This window comes from Candoia aspera, chromosome 7 (assembly GCF_035149785.1).
Source record: "Candoia aspera isolate rCanAsp1 chromosome 7, rCanAsp1.hap2, whole genome shotgun sequence".
NCBI lineage: Eukaryota > Metazoa > Chordata > Lepidosauria > Squamata > Boidae > Candoia > Candoia aspera.
In genome coordinates this window covers 79,337,157-79,357,403 of record NC_086159.1, presented here as the reverse complement: position 1 = coordinate 79,357,403, position 20,247 = coordinate 79,337,157, and the positions used below count along the sequence as shown (strand labels likewise).

At 39.8% G+C, this 20,247-nt stretch overlaps 2 protein-coding genes across 3 annotated transcripts in view; one reads left to right on the top strand and one right to left on the bottom strand.

The window, feature by feature from the left end:
* SCUBE1 (signal peptide, CUB domain and EGF like domain containing 1) overlaps positions 1–19,003 on the top strand; it is a 239,113-nt gene extending 220,110 nt beyond the window's left edge. For both annotated transcript variants that reach the window (XM_063308264.1, XM_063308263.1), the window contains 12 exons: positions 1,793–1,912; positions 3,525–3,617; positions 5,763–5,882; positions 7,107–7,265; positions 8,387–8,590; positions 8,985–9,146; positions 9,885–10,052; positions 11,286–11,447; positions 14,652–14,849; positions 15,613–15,765; positions 17,717–17,796; positions 17,994–19,003. In XM_063308264.1, coding sequence (XP_063164334.1) covers positions 1,793–1,912; positions 3,525–3,617; positions 5,763–5,882; positions 7,107–7,265; positions 8,387–8,590; positions 8,985–9,146; positions 9,885–10,052; positions 11,286–11,447; positions 14,652–14,849; positions 15,613–15,765; positions 17,717–17,796; positions 17,994–18,146 — 1,772 coding nt within the window. In that variant the 3' untranslated portion in view covers positions 18,147–19,003. The remainder of the gene's footprint in view (positions 1–1,792; positions 1,913–3,524; positions 3,618–5,762; positions 5,883–7,106; positions 7,266–8,386; positions 8,591–8,984; positions 9,147–9,884; positions 10,053–11,285; positions 11,448–14,651; positions 14,850–15,612; positions 15,766–17,716; positions 17,797–17,993) is intronic.
* The window catches only part of TSPO (translocator protein), a 479,738-nt gene that overhangs the window by 396,905 nt on the left and 62,586 nt on the right, over positions 1–20,247 (bottom strand). The window lies entirely within an intron of this gene.

Genomic DNA, 20,247 nt, shown 5'->3' with positions numbered 1-20,247 from the left:
ACTGAGGAGCCTTATGATGAAGGTGAAAGAAGAAAGTGCAAAAGCTGGCTTGCAGCTAAACCTCAAAAAAACCAAGATTATGGCAACCAGCTTGATTGATAACTGGCAAATAGAGGGAGAAAATGTAGAAGCAGTGAAAGACTTTGTATTTCTAGGTGCAAAGATTACTGCAGATGCTGACTGCAGCCAGGAAATCAGAAGACGTTTAATCCTTGGGAGAAGAGCAATGACAAATCTCGATAAAATAGTTAAGAGCAGAGACATCACACTGACAACAAAGGTCCGCATAGTTAAAGCAATGGTGTTCCCCATAGTAACATATGGCTGTGAGAGCTGGACCATAAGGAAGGCTGAGAGAAGGAAGATAGATGCTTTGGAACTGTGGTGTTGGAGGAAAATTCTGAGAGTGCCTTGGACCGCAAGAAGATCAAACCAGTCCATACTCCAGGAAATAAAGCCAGACTGCTCTCTTGAGGGAATGATATTAAAGGCAAAACTGAAATACTTTGGCCACATAATGAGAAGACAGGACACCCTGGAGAAGATGCTGATGCTAGGGAGAGTGGAAGGCAAAAGGAAGAGGGGCCGACCAAGGGCAAGATGGATAGATGATATTCTAGAGGTGACGGACTCGTCCCTGGGGGAGCTGGGGGTGGCGACAACTGACAGGAAGCTCTGGCGTGGGCTGGTCTATGAAGTCACGAAGAGTCGGAAGCGATTGAACGAATAAACAAAAAGTCTGAATAAAACTCAATGTCACTTTATTACCTATTTATTGCAAATTATGAATGGGATGCTATAAAATAAGAACATAATTAAATGCTATATACAGTTGTAGAGCTATGCACACTTCAAAAATTATTCCAATTTTTACAACAATTTTTAGTATTATTATGGATGATATTCTAGAGGTGACGGACTCGTCCCTGGGGGAGCTGGGGGTGTTGACGACCGACAGGAAGCTCTGGCGTGGGCTGGTCCATGAAGTCACGAAGAGTCGGAAGCGACTAAACGAATAAACAACAATTTGTAGTCAAGAACCAATCTACACATAATGAGTTTAGAAGTGCTTTGCATCTCATATGACCCCAACTACAGACCTGCTGTGCTCTTCAGTAAAGCAGCCCAACTTTTTTCAGGCTTTTGTGTGAGACTGAAAAAAAACCTGCTTTCTGTAAGGAATTTGCTCCTTAAGCTTAAAGCAGCTCCTTAATAAAGGGCAGAGAAGGGCTGGGGCTTTATCAGAACTGAAGCATTTCTTCCACACATAATTAGGTAAAGGGTAAAGGTTTCCCTTGACGTAAAGTCCAGTCGTGTCCGACTCTAGGGGGCGGTGCTCATCTCCGTTTCTAAGCCGTTAGAGCCGGAGTTGTCCGTAGACACTTCCGGGTCATGTGGCCAGCATGACGACACGGAACGCCGTTACCTTCCCGCCGAAGCGGTACCTATTGATCTACTCACATTGGCATGTTTTTGAACTGCTAGGTGAGCAAATTCAATGTGGATTGTTGATCTATTAAAGTTTTTAGGTCTTTGAAAATATTTCAAGGTTATCTTTAATTCTGTCAATGTACTTTTCGGCCTTTTGACTGAATTCTGCCTATGTAGATACATCTTAGAAACATATTTAAAAAGAATCCTATGAGCTAGACTTTTGGATTTTTTAATTTGTATTTTGGGTCATGCTCATAGGATATGTTCACTGTGTTCCATTTGGAAGCAAAATGAGCTTGATTGGAAAATCCATCCTTCAATCATCTGAATTAGTCACTTCCTGCTTTTTCTTCCTCAGAGATGGTGAAATGTTTGCCCGATGCCAAACCAGCTCCGAAGGCTCAGCTGCTCTGCAGCAAATCAGGAGGAATTGAGAGCTGTTTCTTATTCTGTCCATCCAGCACCCTTTTTGTTCCGGGTTGGTATCTAAAAGCATTTTTCCCCCAGTTCATAAAATAAGTCAGGCAGGGATGTCTGTAGAGTGTGGTTAAAAGAATCTGTAGAGTGTGTGTCACAATGATGCAATTGAAGCTCCACCCATTTTTTATGTGCAACATACATCATGGCTTCCATCTTGACTTTTGACCACATAGTAGCATTAAAATTGAGTTAAAATATATTTCAGTTAACACTGTTCAAACAAAGAAGATACAGTTCGTAAATACAACTGGGGACAAGACAAATAGGAAGAATATTCAGTAAAGTTTATTGTAAGCTGTTCTTAGGTTAAACAGGGATATAAGCAAGTTAGGCAGTTGTTTTTTTTAATCCGTTCAATCGTGTCCAATTCTCGGAGACTGCCTGGACAAGTCCCTGCGGTTTTCTTGGCAAGGTTTTTCAGAAGTGGTTTGCCATTGCCTCCTTCCTAGGACTGAGAGAAAGTGACTGGCCCATGTCACCAGCTGGCTTCGTGCCTAAGGCAGGACTAGAACTCATGGTCTCCCGGTTTCTAGCCTGATGCCTTTAACCAATACACCAAACTGGCTCTCTTGGCAGTTGTTAACTATTGACATATTCTATTACAGCAAACCTGGTCTGTTTGAGATTGCATCAGATCAAATAAAAGATGTTGGACATAAGATTAACCAAGACAAGTTTGAAGATGGGGCACTATTAATTTACATACAGGAGAATGCGGATCCCAATTCCAGTACTCCAGTTCCTAGATCTTCTTCTGCCTTTCTAGGACACTTGAGGGTAGAGCATCAAACATCAAAGAGAATAAAGGCTGTGCAGTATTTAGAAATGTACCTCGCAGCTCCTCTCTGGTTTGGCCTGGTTTGTGCCTGGCCATGGGACCATCAGCTGATATCAGCTGATCATTGAACTTCTCTTCCTCTGTTCTAGAAACCACAGTCAAAAGGATCCTGACTAGCAGCTGGTAGCAACCCATAGTAGCGCTCTCTTTGAATGCACTTGTAAAATGCTTGTGCAAAACACTTGCCTTGTCCTCCAGCCTTAGACCCCATCCTGGGCTAAGGGGAGTGATCGGTGGACGATTCTTCACTAGCTGATGACATTTGGTGTGAGGGCAGGGGAATAAGGTCCCTGGCCTTAATTTGCTTTGTAGACTGTGAAGAAGAACAGCATCATTTGCTTGGGGGGGGACCGCAAACTTTTCTGTTGTCCCAGAACCTATAGAAAGAATCCATTCTACAATCCTTGGTCTAAGCTTTTCCCTGGCTTCATCAGATCCCGAAGTTAGCAATGATTGAGGGGAGAAGCCACTTTGGCACCTAGGCTCTTAATAAAACAAGAGCAGGTAACTAAGGACCCTCAGTTTCATTATGTCTCTTCAATTACTGAAGAGTTATTTCCAGATACAAATGACTCATTTCTTTGTCATTATGTTGACTGACTAAACATGTCACAAAACTGATTCGGTACATCTAGATGTCAAACCAGCTTTGTACCCAGCTCCTTATTTAATTAACATGAATTACAGTAATTCTATAGTATAATTAACAGTAGTTCTATAGAACAATGGAAGGAAAGGAAGATACTGATACTTGTCTTTTCATTTTGTTCAGACTCAGAAAATAGCTATTCAGTAAGCTGTGGAGTGCCAGTACAACAGGGCAAGTCACAACAAAAACGCAATGCTACACTTGCAAGTTGTATGGGTAAGAATACTGTTTGCAACTTGTTGACATACTTGGTATAACTCCCACATCCTCATGATCTTGGTGAGTGACCCTATTACATCTTCTGGATATATGAGTTTAGAGGGTACAAGTTTAGAGGAAAGCTTCTTTAAGGAAATACGAAATAATTAGCCTGTGCGGTACTTCAAACCTGAGGGGGATGAGAAATGCTTTAGAGTGAGTGGGCTGGTCACCTTGTTGTTGTATGCAGGCCCTTAAAGCAGGTGCACCATTTCCCAGGATCACACGAGTGCCTGCAGTGCGGTTCTAGGAAAAGATGTGTTTGTTTGCCCACAGGGGCATCCCAGCGTGTGCCAAAGCAATTATTTCCCTTTGAACATGAAGCACTGCACTGTCCAGAAAGCACTTGGGGAACCCTGACAATTTCACAACCATGTGCCTGGTGATCTGTGGGATTTGCAGGTGGCCAGAGCCCTTGATGAGATTGCTCCAGCAAGGCCTTTGCACTGCCACCAACCCAGAAACTCCTAAGTTTACTGAAGAACTAAAGGAAATAACATGACTGAATAGATACCAAGCACAACAGTGGTGACAAATCAGACATGGACACAAGTGAGCCCTGGTAAGAGCTCATGCTCAACCTTGCACAGTGAAGGGACCATTCTTTTCCACACTTACTGCAATTGCAGATTCCAACCCAGTGGCCCTGTTCAGAATTATCCAGACCCTTTGGGGGAAAGATGGACAGAATAAATGCCTGCCTACAGGCATACCAGACAAATTTGCAGATTTCTTGGCAGAAAGTTGCTCATATCTGCTCTGGGCTAGATGCCAGTTGGGCAGAGTCCATGGTCATGAGCGAGATGGCATCTCTAGTGGGATCTGGGATTCTTTTAAGTTTGTGGAACCAGAGGAAGTAGGAAGGGTTCTTTAGAGTTTGAATTCTGCCAGTTGTGGGCTAGACCCATGCTCCTTCTGGTTCCTTTGAGTGGCTAGGTGGACACTCTGTGAGGAGGCAATCAGTGCTCCTTTGGGGGGGTAGCACTATCTGCTTTGAAGGGGGCAGTGTACCCTCTCTTGTAGAAGCCATCCATGTCTGCAACTTTCACCTTGTCTCCAACCTGTCCTATTTGAGGAAGATTGTTGAGAAAATGGTGCAAAAGCAGCTGCAGAGAATCCTGGAGGAAACAGGCTATCTGGATCATTTTCCATTGGGATTCAGACCCACTCATGGAGCCAAAACATTTTGTGATTTGGAGGTCCTTCTGGACTCTCAGCTTCGGCTGGTGTGCCAGTTACAACCCTCTTAGTAACTCACACCCTCATCATAATCTGATATGACTATTGCAATATTATTTAAATAGGACTTCTTTCATGGATGCCCCAGAAGGTACAACTTGTATTAAACACAGTCATGAGATTACTGGCAGGACGACATCACTAATATGGAATAACACCTATCCTGCAATTGCCAATACCTTTGAAGCCCTATAGAGATCAGCACTGGGACATATCTGTCCATCTATTCCAGTCCTCCAAAGAGGGCCTGTTGGAAGCCTCTCCCCCATGAGTTTTATGTGATATGGGCTAGATAACGGACCTTCTCTGGAGCAGCTCCCACTTTATGAGACTTTCTCCTCCTGAAGGTACATGCAGCACCTACCGTGTTAATATTGCAAAAGCAAGCCAAGACTTGCTTCAGTGAGCCTGTCCCGTATGGTCCTCTGTGGGAGCATTCTTCCTCTATGTGTCACTTGAGGTTTCCTTGACCATGAATTTTATTTTGGGCAGTGCTCTATTCTGCCTGGAGTCCACTGGGATTATGATAGCTAATAAACATTGTAAATGAGTAAATAAGTAAGACTTGATTGTTTTCCAAAAAAGAGAACATTTTTTATATCTACCAGACTTCCAGAATTCCTGTTTCTGGTCCATCGTGGTTTTTGCTTTATTAACCTGGCTCGATACAAATCAGTGGTATGAAACATGTGATGTTTGATAATTTCATCAATTTTTATGCTACTCACAATGTCAACATTAAAAACAATGATATAAAATTATTGTTTAACTTTTCTTTCATTTATTCACAAAAACCCTCCAGGGCTATCTTTTAGGTCCTTAAAAATATAACATAGATTATAATTTTTTATTTTCTTTCTCTAGACATCTTAACGCAACCCATCAAACAGAAGGCTCGTTTTAAAATTAAAGATGCCAAGTGTCACTTAAGGCCTCGCAACAAAGAGAAAATTAAGGAGGTTGGAAAGCAGCAAGCTCTTCTAGGTACAAGAGGCTAAGAGGGTTTTTTTTTCCTGATCATTAAAAAAAAACCCTAGTGATACACTAAATTTTTCTCAGTTCAGTGTAAATTGACTTTTGGGGTTTGGGTTAATTTGGTTTTACAAGCTGTGGCAACTGCCCTAATTGTTTTCTTTTAATTGCATTGTAGTTATACAGTAGTAGGAATATGCTATATAATCAGAAGAAGCTCAGTTAGCCAACAAATATTAATCCTAAAAAGGCCTGTGTTTCAGTTCTGTAGGGGGGAAAAGCTCACAGTCTGAAAAGAAAATGGGAGATAAAATTGAGGGAGTGGGGAATGAACGAAAGAGAAGAAAGTTAGGCACAAGGAGGATTGTTCATATTCCTGGAAAAGAGGAAGCTATACTAGAAAAAATGGAGGGCTAAAATTTTGAACAGCCTTTTTTTCTGGAGTTAAATGGATGCTATCAAGTATGGGTAGCTCAGTCTACCTAATCAGTGTGTTAGCATCTCTTACTTGATATCACTAAAGGGACCATTAAGGACATTATTGTATAAAGTCTGCTATCTCAAGTATCTTGTTACTGGAAGCTTGCCCATTTCTGATGGTCGCTCTCTGCATTCATCATAGTTTGGTAGGGAAGGGGGGGGCACTGGCATCATGGGCCCCTCTGGTATTTCAGTTCCACTGAGAAAGGGTGAGGAGCTTGGGCCACTGTCCCATGTTGCTAGATTACAACAGTGTTGGTTAGGAATTATACTCCTAACATTTGGGTGGCCATAGAATTCAGAATCTGAATCAACAACAGGTTTTCATCCATCCATGGATCCCTGTTCTGCTCCTCTTCGATATGAAGCTCTATTTTGACATCTGCTGCCCCTTCAGGATGCCTGTCAGGCAGAGGAATCCTTTGCTCTGGCTGGAACACTCTTATATGTATTCAACAATGGCTCTACTCGTGGTCATAGGTTTGCAACCTACCAATTTTTTTTTAAAGCCACGACATGAGCATAATCAGGTATTTTGTTTTAATAACAAAGCAGTGATACAGTTTTCTTATTGATAAGTAAAAGTTTCAATAAATTGGTTTTGGAGGGTTTCTCTAACCCTGGCTCATAAAATATTAATACTCTATGAAGATCTTCTTAATATACCAACCACAATAAAGTTGACACAGCTGATACTACTGAAATAATGCTGCCCTACACCTTAATTTTTTTCCATGTCATTTCTGCTGTACAAAGGAGGTCAGTTCCCCTGTGCAGACAATTGTCACGTAACCTTTGTAAACCTCAAATGTGATTCCTCTAAGAAAAAACGCCGTGGCCGAAAATCTCCATCAAAAGAAGTATCCCATATCACTGCTGAGTTTGAAATGGAGATGAAGTCTGAAGAAGTCTCAGGTTAGTGAGAGGTTTTGTGTTCTTGCTTTGAGCAAGTATTGATGATTAGAACTGATGCCACTTATGTGCATTTATAATGACTTATTTCTATAGCAGATGCACGGTCTGAAAATTCTTAGTTACAGATGTTGATTTACCAGCATAATGTGTTCACTAATATGAAAGGTAGACATACAACAGGTGATGATGAATACTCCACAAATACATAGCCCCTTCCCCAAAAGCTCTTTCAATGAGCTTTCTCTAGTACTTCATACCATCCATCAGATGTAACTTTTCTCATTTCTCACCATGCATTTATATGGGGAAAAATCAAAAGTCCGTTGTAGGAGGTCAGTGAGATCAAGGTTAAACCTGGCCCCTATTCCTAGTAGTTTGGGAATCTATCTGTAGAAATAATTACTTGATTATTTGACTCAGTTGTGACAATACTGGACTGTATAAATATTGCCTAAAGGAATTACTCTATTGTCTGTTATTAAATATTGCTGGGTTGCTCTGACTGGTTTTTACAATATTACAATTATTGTCTGTCTACAAATAACTGATACTCATAGATCCTTCAGTGTATATCAAAATAGCTCCAAAGGAAAATAAAAACAAACATATGCCAAACCCCAAAGACTATAAGATTATGAACTTATACAAAAGCAAGAGGTAGAGGTTGAGGAATTGAGTGCTGATCAAGAAGAACCAAGGCAGCCAGCATGCATGATGGACATCTAGTTGAACTAAAATACAGATCTAGAAACAGCATCAGAGAGTTGAATCTACCGAATCCATAAAGGGATTTCTGAAGATTGTGTAAGTTCATAAGGAGAGGTTAGCAAGCCAACAGATTTCTTCATGGTGATAAGCAAGTAAATTATAAGCAAGGTTTCTAAGGCCATGGAATTCCAACATAATGATTCAGATATAATAGAAGTAGCAGGCAACATTGTCCGAGGCGTAATCCTCTGTTAGGTGAGATAGGCTAATTCAGTCAGGAATGCCTTGTCCATCTTGGAGGTGTCAGTGACTTCAGGAATATATTTTACTCCAGGTACATTAGAAGACCTAGAGAGGTAGTGAGGCAGCTGTGAAAACTGTTCTAATCCAGTTCTCAATTGTTTCTAATTTAGACACTTGCAATATTGACTGTTTGCGGAAAAGGATGGAACAGAAACTACAAACAGCAATCAAAACCTTGAGAAAATCTATTAACAAACAGCAATTTTACATTCAGTTTTCTGGGACAGAGTATGAGGTAGCTCAGAGGGCAGCTAAAATTGTCAGTGAAGGACATCCCTGCAGTACAGGGCAAGTGCAGCAAGATGGCAAGTGTGGTAAGATTCAGATGAAATGCTTTGCTTTGCATGCCCAGAGAAAAGGCTTTTTTAAGAGATGATCTTGCAGATGTTTCTACTGCAGTTCTGATTAATAGAGTTTTTCTAAATTGAACATATTAAAAATGTAGTATTTGTCAACAATTTATGTAAGCTTCAGAGGTTGCTTATAGTTTGTACGTATACATGTATGTACTGTATGTGTTTTAGTTTTAGCAGTGATGCAACATGGAGTTTTAAAATATTATCCAAAGATTGCAAGGTCTTATCTACTGTAATGCTGAACAGGGGTGTGATCAGTTTGAAGAGAGTTCTTGGCAATAATTAATAGTACTATGAAGACATTGTGATAATAAAACAGTAGTAAATATAGAATTGATTTTTATTTTCCCAGTTACTTGCAGCATTGGCACCTATTATAGTGGAGAACATAATCAGTGCATTCCTTGCTCACCAGGAACATATCAAGACACTGAAGGTCAGCTTTCCTGTGAACCTTGCCCAGGGAATGATGGGCAAGGCATTGCAGGTGCACGGAATGTGCTAGAATGTGGAGGCAAGTGTCATTTTATTTTGCAAGTTTCACTCAGAACCGGAGTGAAAAGAGAGTTAAAAGGAAGCAAAAGGAGAAATCTGATGTTGTGAAATCATCGTTTTGTATTGACTTCCCTGCTTCAAAGATGTGCCTGCTAAATGTGTAGCTGATTAGAAATTTCTGGGATATGCCTAGGTCCTGCATAATTAGCTCTCACATGGAGCACCAGCCAGGTTACTCCAAATGTGTGTCCTAGAATATATCTTATATTCAACTGTATCTATAGGCCTCACATAAAGAACAGAGTTGTGGGTAAGCAGACTTCATGACTGTTTGTTTGTTTTATTGCTCCTTTTAAGAAGCCCCTAATAATTTTCTAAGGAATCCCAGAGTTCCAGTGGACATAGGTTAAAAAACATACCTCTACTACTTTCACTGTAAAAGCAAAATTTATAGGATTTCTAGGAATCCTATAAATCAGATTGATTAATCAGGTATGGATTTAACAAAAAGGTCAGTTAAGGGACTTTCCTTCTGTTTCCCCTTCCAACTCTGTGGGATGCATTGGAGGGAAAAGGCGGGACTGCATTCAATAAGTTTCCATGGCTTCAGTTCCAGTCCAGGCATTTTGAGTTTGTGTGGGGGTGGGTGGGGGGGCGGTTTAATCCCAAAGAGCAAATGCCATAGGCACTGAGGTAACTGGCAAGCTGTCCCTCCAGCTGTATTTACATGTAAACCGTAAATTTCTTCCATTTCTAGGGCAGTGTTCTCCTGGGCAGTTGTCTGCTGATGGTTTTAAACCTTGCAGATTGTGTCCGCTTGGCACTTACCAGTCTGAACCAGGAAGGACCCTCTGTTTCCCCTGTGGTGGAGGGCTGGGGACAAGATACGAGGGTGCAGTTTCATTTCAAGACTGTGAAACTAAGGGTAAGTTTAAAATAAGACTTTGTGTCCAATCCTTCCATACATTATTAGGGCAGCTCGAAATAAAATATTAGAATACCATAAAATGACTGGTTGGTTGGTTGATTATTTTTTTATTTATCAAATTTATATAGCTGCCCATCTCACAAGAAGTGATTTATGTGCCATCAAGTCATTTTCAACTTCTAGTGACCACATAGATCCTGGGCAGTTTGGCACCTGTTATAGTTTGGCATCATGACGATCTATCCCTAATCTCTTCTTTCAAGTCTCCCAATGGTACACTGTAACTGAGTCCCTCCACCTTGCTGCTGGTCCTCCTCTTCTTCACTTTCCTTCCACCTTTCCCAGCATTACAGCCTTTTCCAGAGAGCTGGGTCTTTGCATAATCTGTCCAAAGAAGGATAGTTTGAGCCAGGTCATTTGTGCCTCAAGTGAGAACTCTGGGTTGATTTGTAATAGAACAGATATTTTTATTTGCCTTAAAAAGTAGCAAATGCATGGTGGCTAAGACTTTTTGGTGCAACAAACTAACATGGAAATAAATACATAAGCTAAAGCAACAATTCCATCAAAATAGTTTCCAGATAACAAAAAAAGTGAAGTGCTAAAGAAAATTAATACATAGAGCTTCATAAGAAATTTACATATGACCCTAAGCATAGCCCAGATGGGTCAGATCAAGGCTCATGTTAATCCCAGTGGGCAATCAGCTGCCTCTGGGGAGCTCACAAGCAGCAGGTGGCGGCACACCTCTCTCCCATCATTGTTCCCCTGCAATGGGATTTGGAGGCACACAGCCCCCAACCTGGAGTTCATGTGGAGCCTTCAAGACCGGCAGTCCTTGATAGGCCTGGTCCCATGATTTATCCAGTCTTCTTTTAGTGTCCATTGCTGCATCTGGCAGCAATAAATTCCACAAGTTAATGATTCTTCCATGTCAAGTTCTCTTCCATGTTATGTGTACCATTTTCCCTGGGCCATTCATATGTCCTGGAACTAATCAGTTACACTGATAATTAATGTGCCTACATAAGTAGTAGCCACTGTTATGAAACAGAGGAAGGGAAGAAATTTATAACACAAAATTGTACCGTACTTTGACTCAAAATGAGGCTATTTGGTTTGGGCAACATTTCTTGTAATGCATAGTGTCAGTCTGATGTCTTTCATTTTTTTCCTCTATTCCTTTTATCTTGCATACATTGAAAAACAACCTGCCTTTCTTCTATACAGTTCATTGTTCTCCTGGCCATTACTACAACTCTACAACCCACAGATGTATCAGATGTCCTATAGGAACCTACCAACCTGAATTTGGCCAGAATTATTGCATCACTTGCCCTGGGAATACAAGCACAGATTTTGATGGCTCTACTAACGTTACACACTGTAAAAGTAAGTTTTCCCTATGATCAGCTTGACTTCCAATATTGCCTTGAATGCCCTGTGGGCAGGCTACAGATTGAGTTAATTAATTAATGGTATTAAATCTTACTGCCCATCATAGCCCATCTGGAAGATATATGTGTACTATATAATTGACTATTGAACTAACTTGATTTTGAAGGTCTTACAGATGATATTCAGTGGTTATTTTCTTGGCTTGACTGCTATGTAAACATTATCAAAATGCAAAATTTACCCCTAAACTCAGCCAGTCTAAATACCTAATCTACCCTTAGATATGTGAAAGGCACTGAGGTGTGAAGGAACAGTAAAGTAAACTGTTGGTGAACCTCAGGGCAATTTTCTCCATACGAATCACTCTTGCTGCTAGCATAAAATTGAAGGTCTCACTATGTCCCCAATGTGTTCTCACTTCCTTTTAAAATAATATTAGCATTACGGAAGCACTATCTTGGATTTCACATGCCAGTAAGGTAATGCTCAAGATCCTGCAAGGTAGACTTCAGCAGTTCATGGAGCGAGAATTGCCAGATGTACAAGCTGGGTTTAGAAAAGGCAGAGGAACTAGGGACCAAATTGCCAATATCCGCTGGATAATGGAAAAAGCCAGGGAGTTTCAGAAAAACATCTATTTCTGTTTTATTGACTATTCTAAAGCCTTTGACTGTGTGGACCATAACAAATTGTGGCAAGTTCTTAGCGGTATGGGGATACCAAGTCATCTTGTCTGCCTCCTGAAGAATCTGTATAACGACCAGGTAGCGACAGTAAGAACAGACCACGGAACAATGGACTGGTTTAAGATTGGGAAAGGAGTACGGCAGGGCTGTATACTCTCACCCTACCTATTCACCTTGTATGCAGAACACATCATGCGACATGCTGGGCTTGAGGAATCCAAGGCTGGAGTTAAAATCTCTGGAAGAAACATTAACAATCTCAGATATGCAGATGATACCACTTTGATGGCTGAAAGCGAAGAGGAACTGAGGAGCCTTATGATGAAAGTGCAAAAGCTGGCTTGCAGCTAAACCTCAAAAAAACCAAGATTATGGCAACCAGCTTGATTGATAACTGGCAAACAGAGGGAGAAAATGTAGAAGCAGTGAAAGACTTTGTATTCCTAGGTGCAAAGATTACTGCAGATGCTGACTGCAGTCAGGAAATCAGAAGACGCTTAATCCTTGGGAGAAGAGCAATGACAAACCTCGATAAAAGAGTTAAGAGCAGAGACATCACACTGACAACAAAGGCCTGCATAGTTAAAGCAATGGTGTTCCCCGTAGTAACATATGGCTGCGAGAGCTGGACCATAAGGAAGGCTGAGAGAAGGAAGATAGATGCTTTGGAACTGTGGTGTTGGAGGAAAATTCTGAGAGTGCCTTGGACTGCAAGAAGATCAAACCAGTCCATCCTCCAGGAAATTAAGCCAGACTGCTCACTTGAGGGAATGATATTAAAGGCCAAACTGAAATACTTTGGCCACATAATGAGAAGACAGGACACCCTGGAGAAGATGCTGATGCTAGGGAGAGTGGAAGGCAAAAGGAAGAGGGGCCGACCAAGGGCAAGATGGATGGATGATATTCTAGAGGTGACGGACTTGTCCCTGGGGGAGCTGGGGGTGTTGATGACCGACAGGAAGCCCCGGCGTGGGCTGGTCCATGAAGTCACGAAGAGTCGGAAGCGACTAAACGAATAAACAACAAATCTTGGAAAAGGCATTCTATTCTATGTGTAAGAAAGAAGAAAAGTCTTCTTTGGTAAAGTACATATTCTAAGGATCTGTATTCATAAGTATGGCTGCATTAACCTTCTCTGTGTACAAAGAAACATTTACGACAATCAACTGTATTACTTTATAATTTTCACCTGAGGAAGACACTGGGATTTAAACATGTACAAACTATTGATACTTCTTCATTTTTGTACATTAATAGTTTCATTCATTAGTTATTTATGGCTTACTTACTAGTATAAATATTTAGATGTAATTTATGTATCATTCATATTTAATTATTGTCTAGATTAGAAAAATGTTCTCCAGGCCAAATGTGATTCTTGATGACTTGATGGCCATACGCAATTTCCTTGGCAAGAAGACAGAACTTTTGCCATGGCCTACTCCCAAGGTGGCTTGTCTAACTATAGCACTGGGATTTTCTGGAGGTATCCCATCCAAGCATTAACCCAACCTGACCCTGCTTAGCTTTTTTTAAAATCAGTCATTGCTGCTATCTGCTGAAACAGGATATAGCTACAGTATAATATAATATCTCTTATATAGATACATAATGAACATGTACATTTTTCCCTTAGGTTGTTTTATTTATATATGCATGCATGTATGTTCTTTTGCTTATTGCAAAATCACTTCACTTTATTCACTTTCTTCTACCATGGAAGAGTAATGTTGTTACATAGTCAGCAGCTTTGGCTGTGTGATGCTGTCACTTGGGCCAAATTAAGCCAATTTGGAGCAAGGGATCATCACAAGCAAAGTAGGGGCTTAATATGAAGAGGGGGGAAATTATATCCACTCAGTGTAGATTTTCATTCTCTTCCCCAAAATAGGAAGCATTTTTTTCAGGAAGAAGAAACATTCACACTCTATTGATCAAAGTTGGCTTTGGCTTAGCCAAAAAATAAGAAATCTTCAACTTTAAAAAATGCAGTATAATTCATCTGGATCCCATTTTAACTGGTGAAAAAGTTTTTACCATTCTAGTCTTGTCTTTACATACAGAGGGAGATTAGGGCTGTGCAGCAGTTTGTATTTGGAAGCAAAAATGTGCTTTGGAGAGCATAAATATAGACTTGACCACCACTCCTAGAAGCATCTGTGTCTTCCCAGGAACTTAAGGAGTTGCAAAGAGGAACAATGTTTGCACTCTCACACATTTTGAGCACAGCCTAAACAGAGATATTCCTAACTGTGGTTCAAGGCTTACTGAACATAACACAAGCAGATTTATAGTTAGATCAAGACTCCAAAGGGAAGTCATCCAAAATAATGTTATTCATGAAGTAATCGTTAATATGCCAAATGATTTACTATTGTATGGCTTCTCAAAACAAGACCAATGAGTATGTGAAGAGAATTCCTATTGTAGAAATAGAGAACCGAAACGTGAGTAGGTCAGCTTAGTCTGGCTTCACCTCGTCTCTCCCTCTCCCTTTCTCTCTCTCTAGACCAACAATGTGGTGGAGAACTTGGAGACTACACAGGGTATATCGAATCCCCCAACTATCCAGGAGATTACCCAGCCAATGTTGAATGCATTTGGAATATAAGCCCACCCCCAAAGAGGCGGATCCTCATCGTGGTCCCCGAGATCTTTCTTCCTATTGAAGATGAGTGTGGTGATGTTTTAGTAATGAGGAAAAGTGGTAAGCTTTGTCCCTAGAAAAGCTAGAAAACCATCTCAGGAGACTGTCACTGAATAATTTATCTGACCCAGAAGTGATGTTTATTTATGTAAAACTACATAGTGTTGACTTATCTCTTACCGTCTGGAAGCTATATCTGCAGGGAGAACAGGCTCTAAATTCAATATTTGACAAAGATTTTGTCACATCTTCTGTATAATTCTTGCAATAGTGTCTAAATTGGCTGGTGCTCTTGGATAATGATAGAGTTTTCCGCAGAATTGCATCCCTGCCACATAATCACTTCTGGATCTTTTTTGTTCTCTACTGTCCAATTTATTTCTGTCTCCAAACAATATTAAATGAAATCCGAACAGACAGGTGATATTGCTCAGAGTATGGGCAAGCATGATTGTTAGTCCAAACAACACTTATGGATGATTCCTGAACTTATTTATTTATTTATTTAAATAATATTATTTATTACTTATGGAACTTCTGCCAATGGAGGTTACTTTTAATTGGATCAGCTGCAAGGTAGCAGGATATAGATTGAATAATGGCCTTAACTCGATGACAGAATACAAGCTTTACATTTGAAAGGTTCAAAGTTCAGTCTCCAGAAAAACATGGTCTCAAGATAGTTAGGAAACCCTTCCCTTAACACTCTATGTAGCTCTTGCTAATCCTAGTCTAGAAAGAACAGTAAATGTAGCACTTCACATTTCTTGAAAATTAAATTTTAATTTTACAAAAATCTGTATATTCCTTTTTTATTTTTAAGCTTCACCTACATCAATTACTACCTATGAAACCTGCCAAACCTATGAGAGACCCATAGCATTCACCTCCAGGTCACGGAAGTTGTGGATTCAGTTCAAATCAAATGAAGGAAACAGTGGAAAAGGATTTCAAGTCCCCTATGTAACATATGATGGTAATATTTATGCCAGTTTTGTTCTAATATAGGTGAATGCACAAATTCTCCCAAATAAATTATGTTAATAGACAAGAAGGGATATAAAATTTCCTGGTCTCTCCCTTTCCTTCAGTATTTGTAGGATCAGTATTGGTAATATTTTCCATATAGGAATATATAATTACTATTTACAAATTATTTTATTTAAATAGCCAGAAAGTACTCCTATTTTTTATCAGCTGAAAGCCTATTTGATTCCCCTTCCCTGCTTTTCTTATTGCTTTACTGGTGAAGGAAGATCACACAATTTTACAAACATTTGTTGTATGAAATGTTTGACCATGCTTAAGGCTCAAAAGAGACCTACCATATTTCTACCTAGAAAGGAGTTGCCTTTGTACAAAGTCGTGTTTTTGAATTAAATGCAGTCATACTTATTAGTTTTATGCCTTGGGAAGAAATACAACACTTTCCTTACCTCTTCAACATGGTCCAAAATCAAGAGTTCTCTCCTTTTTGTCTTGTTTGCAGCATGTGAAAGGTGAAAGGTCCCCTGTGCAAGCACCGAGTCATGTCTGACCCTTTGGGAGGACTCCACTTTCGCAGTGCTTTCTTGGCAGACTATAGAGCGGGGTGGTTTGCCATTGCCTTCCTCCGTTGTGACCTTCCCCAGCAAGCTGGGTCCTCATTTTACTGACCTCGGAAGGATGGAGGGCTGAGTCAACCTGAGCCGGCTGCCTAAGAGAGAATCCAGCTTCCGCTGGGATTGAACTCGGGTCGTGGGGAGAGTTCATAGCATAGCATCAACACGTTTGTTTAAGCTGAATATTAATTTTACACTGAGAGCCAGTTTGGGTAGTGGTTAAGTGGTTAAGGCACTGGGCTAGAAACCAGGAGACCGTGAGTTCCAATCCCACCTCAGGCACAGAGCCAGCTGGGTGACCTTGGGCCAGGCACTTTCTCTCAGCCCTAGGTAAGGAGGCAATGGCAAACCACTTCCAAAAAACCTTGCCAAGAAAACACAGAGACAGTCTCTGAGAATCGGACATGATTGAACAGATTAAAAACAAAAAAGTTACACCAATTTGCAATTAATATGTGAAGCTGATTTGCAATCCTTGTTGATAGCACTAACTATTGTTAACACAAAAAAATGGAAAAGGGGAATTTTTGCCAGACAGGTTTAATCTCATAAACTTGAATTTGTACAGAGTCTGTCTGTCTCTCTGTTCATCCCTCCCTCCCTCCATTCCCTGTCCTCTTTACACTCTCACAGAACAAACTATAAAAATGTAAAGAGAAGATAACCTATCATTTCTTTTGAACATCAGTTAAACAATTGGTCTCGTATTTGTTGTGGGTCTGACATAAGAATAGAGATATCTATACCTGCCCTTTCTGGGGGGGCGGGCAGGTTGGGAGGGGGATGTTTTTGTTTGTTTTTGTTACTGTTGCTTTTTCCTGTGAGTAATGAAGGAAATTTACCTCAAGCTGGTCAAAACTTGTGCAAAAACATTCAGCATTCAGAGGACCAGTTTGATGTAGTGGTTAAGGTGCTGGCCAAGAAACCAGGAGACTGTGAGCTCTAGGCCTCCCTTAGGCACAAAAATTCGCTGGGATAGAAGGCAGGATAAAAATTTAATTATAATTCACACACACGCACACACACACACACAGCCCAACACCTGACATCTTTGAGGGACATCCCAAGATTTCTTGAGATCAGAAACAGAAAGGGATTCCTGTCCGTTTCTTTTCCAAGATCTGCTATCTACATATTCTGTAGTTCTGGGATGTTGTCCTAAAAGGCCACAGGATAGCACCCTGATGTCATTACATTTAAATGAAAAAAATAAAAGAAGAGCTTCAGTTCAAATCCAAGATCAGCTTCAAAATGTGTGGCTAAGCTGCCTGGACACTGTTATCAGAAAAGACTTTTGACTTGGTCCTTTTGCCATTCACTTTTCAGAGGACTATCAACAGTTAATAGAAGATATTGTTCGTGATGGACGCTTATATGCTTCAGAAAATCACCAAGAAATTTTAAAAGTAAGCTTTTCATATTGAGTAGTATCTTAGTGGCTGTTATTTCAAACTTTTCAGAGTGCTTCTTAAAATCGGGAGACTGAAAACAGAAACTCCTTTCTAAGGGGAAGAACATCGTACCCAGCAAGGGTAGCAGGGCAGGAGGGCCAAATGAGCTCCATTTCAAAATTATGTGCTTTTGCTTCTTCTGTCTCCCACAGGACAAGAAATTGATTAAAGCCCTTTTTGATGTATTGGCACATCCACAAAACTATTTCAAGTACACAGCACAAGAATCAAAGGAGATGTTTCCAAGATCTTTTATAAAGCTATTGCGATCAAAAGTTTCCAGATTTTTACGACCATACAAATAGCTTCCTAGTGCTTTTCAGGGTTTTTTCTTTTGTTTTTGGTTCTTTTGCATTCCTGTCAAATATTGTATTGGATTTGACTGTAGAAACATTTTTTGCTGATTTTAAGACTCCTTGCCAGTCTTTATCTTAAATTGTATATTGAAGAATAAGTATAATGTTTTATAATCTCCAATATTTGATGGGATTTTTTTTTACTTCAAAGAAGAGTAACTTGGAATTCCAGAGTACATCCAGTTGAAGATCTATATTTTGGCTGCACAACTTTATTTTCAGTTTATCATAGAAAAGCGTTTGTATGAAAATGAACCTTGTTTAACTTCTACACAAAGAAGAAACCTGTTCATCTTGATTGAAGAAACTACCTGAAAAGAAGAGTTATGATAGAAAGAGTATGTAGTATATATAATACTTGGATTCTGAATTGCACTTGAACTTTATACATGTGAAATTTGGGGAAGGGGAATCTACACTTCATTGTTTCCTATTGGTGGGTTTGTGGAGATTTTTTTTTATAAACCAAAAAAGATGGGGATAAAAATAGTTGTCAACTTTTCTTTAATGGGTTAGACAAGAATAATCCTACAATCCATTAGATTTGTGGCTCCTGATACAACATTTTCAAAAGTCCATTTGAAGTGCAATGATGGAATTAAAGACAGAATTTGGTTTCTCTGCTAAATTTTATAGCAAGAAGGAAGAATCTTAAGGGGGAAACTAGTAGCTAGCTTTCTTGCTCTTGATGGAACATCTAAATATGTACAATATCTAACAGGCATCTGTTTGTGAATACCTAGGCAACAGAAATATCATTCAGATAATAATCTTTTTCACAGGAATAAACCACAGTTCAGATCCTGCTTATGCTTGGTAGTAGGTGTGATGACACAGGGAAAGAGATACTCATGCTCATGTGCAGGACCTTTTTATCATCATCCACTTGCTGGGCTCTCTGCCAACTTATTGAATTGTGATTTCCAGGCCTATCTGCTTCTCTCTCTCTCTCTTCAGCTAAAGCTTGAGAGGCTGGCTGCAAAATAGTGTTTTTTTTAGATTGACCTCAGAAAAAGGTACAATTATTTTGTCATTTCATGTGTGCTGAATATGAATTAATATGAATTCTTTTGAGTTTTGGAAGGAGAAATACATTATTGGGTTCTACCTCTTGCCATCAGAGCTGACTTCAATATGAGTTGTCCTTGGCATGGGAAACTCCAAGAGCAGGTAAGGGGATGTAACATGCTTTTGATCAGGGGAGAAGATTGGCAAGAACTGAAGATCACAAATTCTCTGCCATGCTCAGCAACTAGGAGAGTAATTAGACCAGCCATAAAATTGGTCTTTCTTCACCCGGTCCTACCAGATGTCATAATCAGAAATTTTTTTGTAACAAATCAGCAGACAAAAATTGGCAAGAACAGAACTAAAGTTCTATATATAAACCAGTAAAATTTTGAACTTTTCATAGCACTCTGACACAGACTTAGGAGTGCTCAGAGACTATTCTTAACAGAAGACACAGTAATTTCTTTTAAATTGTATTCTACTTTAAAAGATATATAATATTCAGAAGCAAAGAAAAAACTACATTATCCATTTTCTGATATTATCACAGCTACATAGAACTACTGCTTTTTAACTCCTAGCCCCATCATTCTTGCAATATTGTTGTTACCTGTTAAAGAAAATTGCTTTCTGACAAACTCATATAATCGTTTAAAAGATAAACCAATAATAGGATGTCAGCATTTTAAATTATCCCATGTAGCTGGAAGTACCTAGATGAACTTAACTAAAAGCTAAGCAGGGTTGGACTTCACTGGTACTTGACTGGGAGACCACTAGAAAATCCCAGGCTGTAGGCAAAACTGGGAAAATAAGAAATGTCCTGAAACAACTGTTGTCATAAGAATTCATAAACACATCCATGAAGTTATTAGCAGTTGACCTCACTCAAGGAAAACTTTAATCTTAAAAATCTCTGCTGGTTATTTGTTCCCAAAAACTTCCAGGCTTTTGCAATATTGAACAAATAGTTGGTTCACACTCACTCATAGAGCGGTAACTACAATATTTTACTTTTCATCATCTGCATACCATCCTT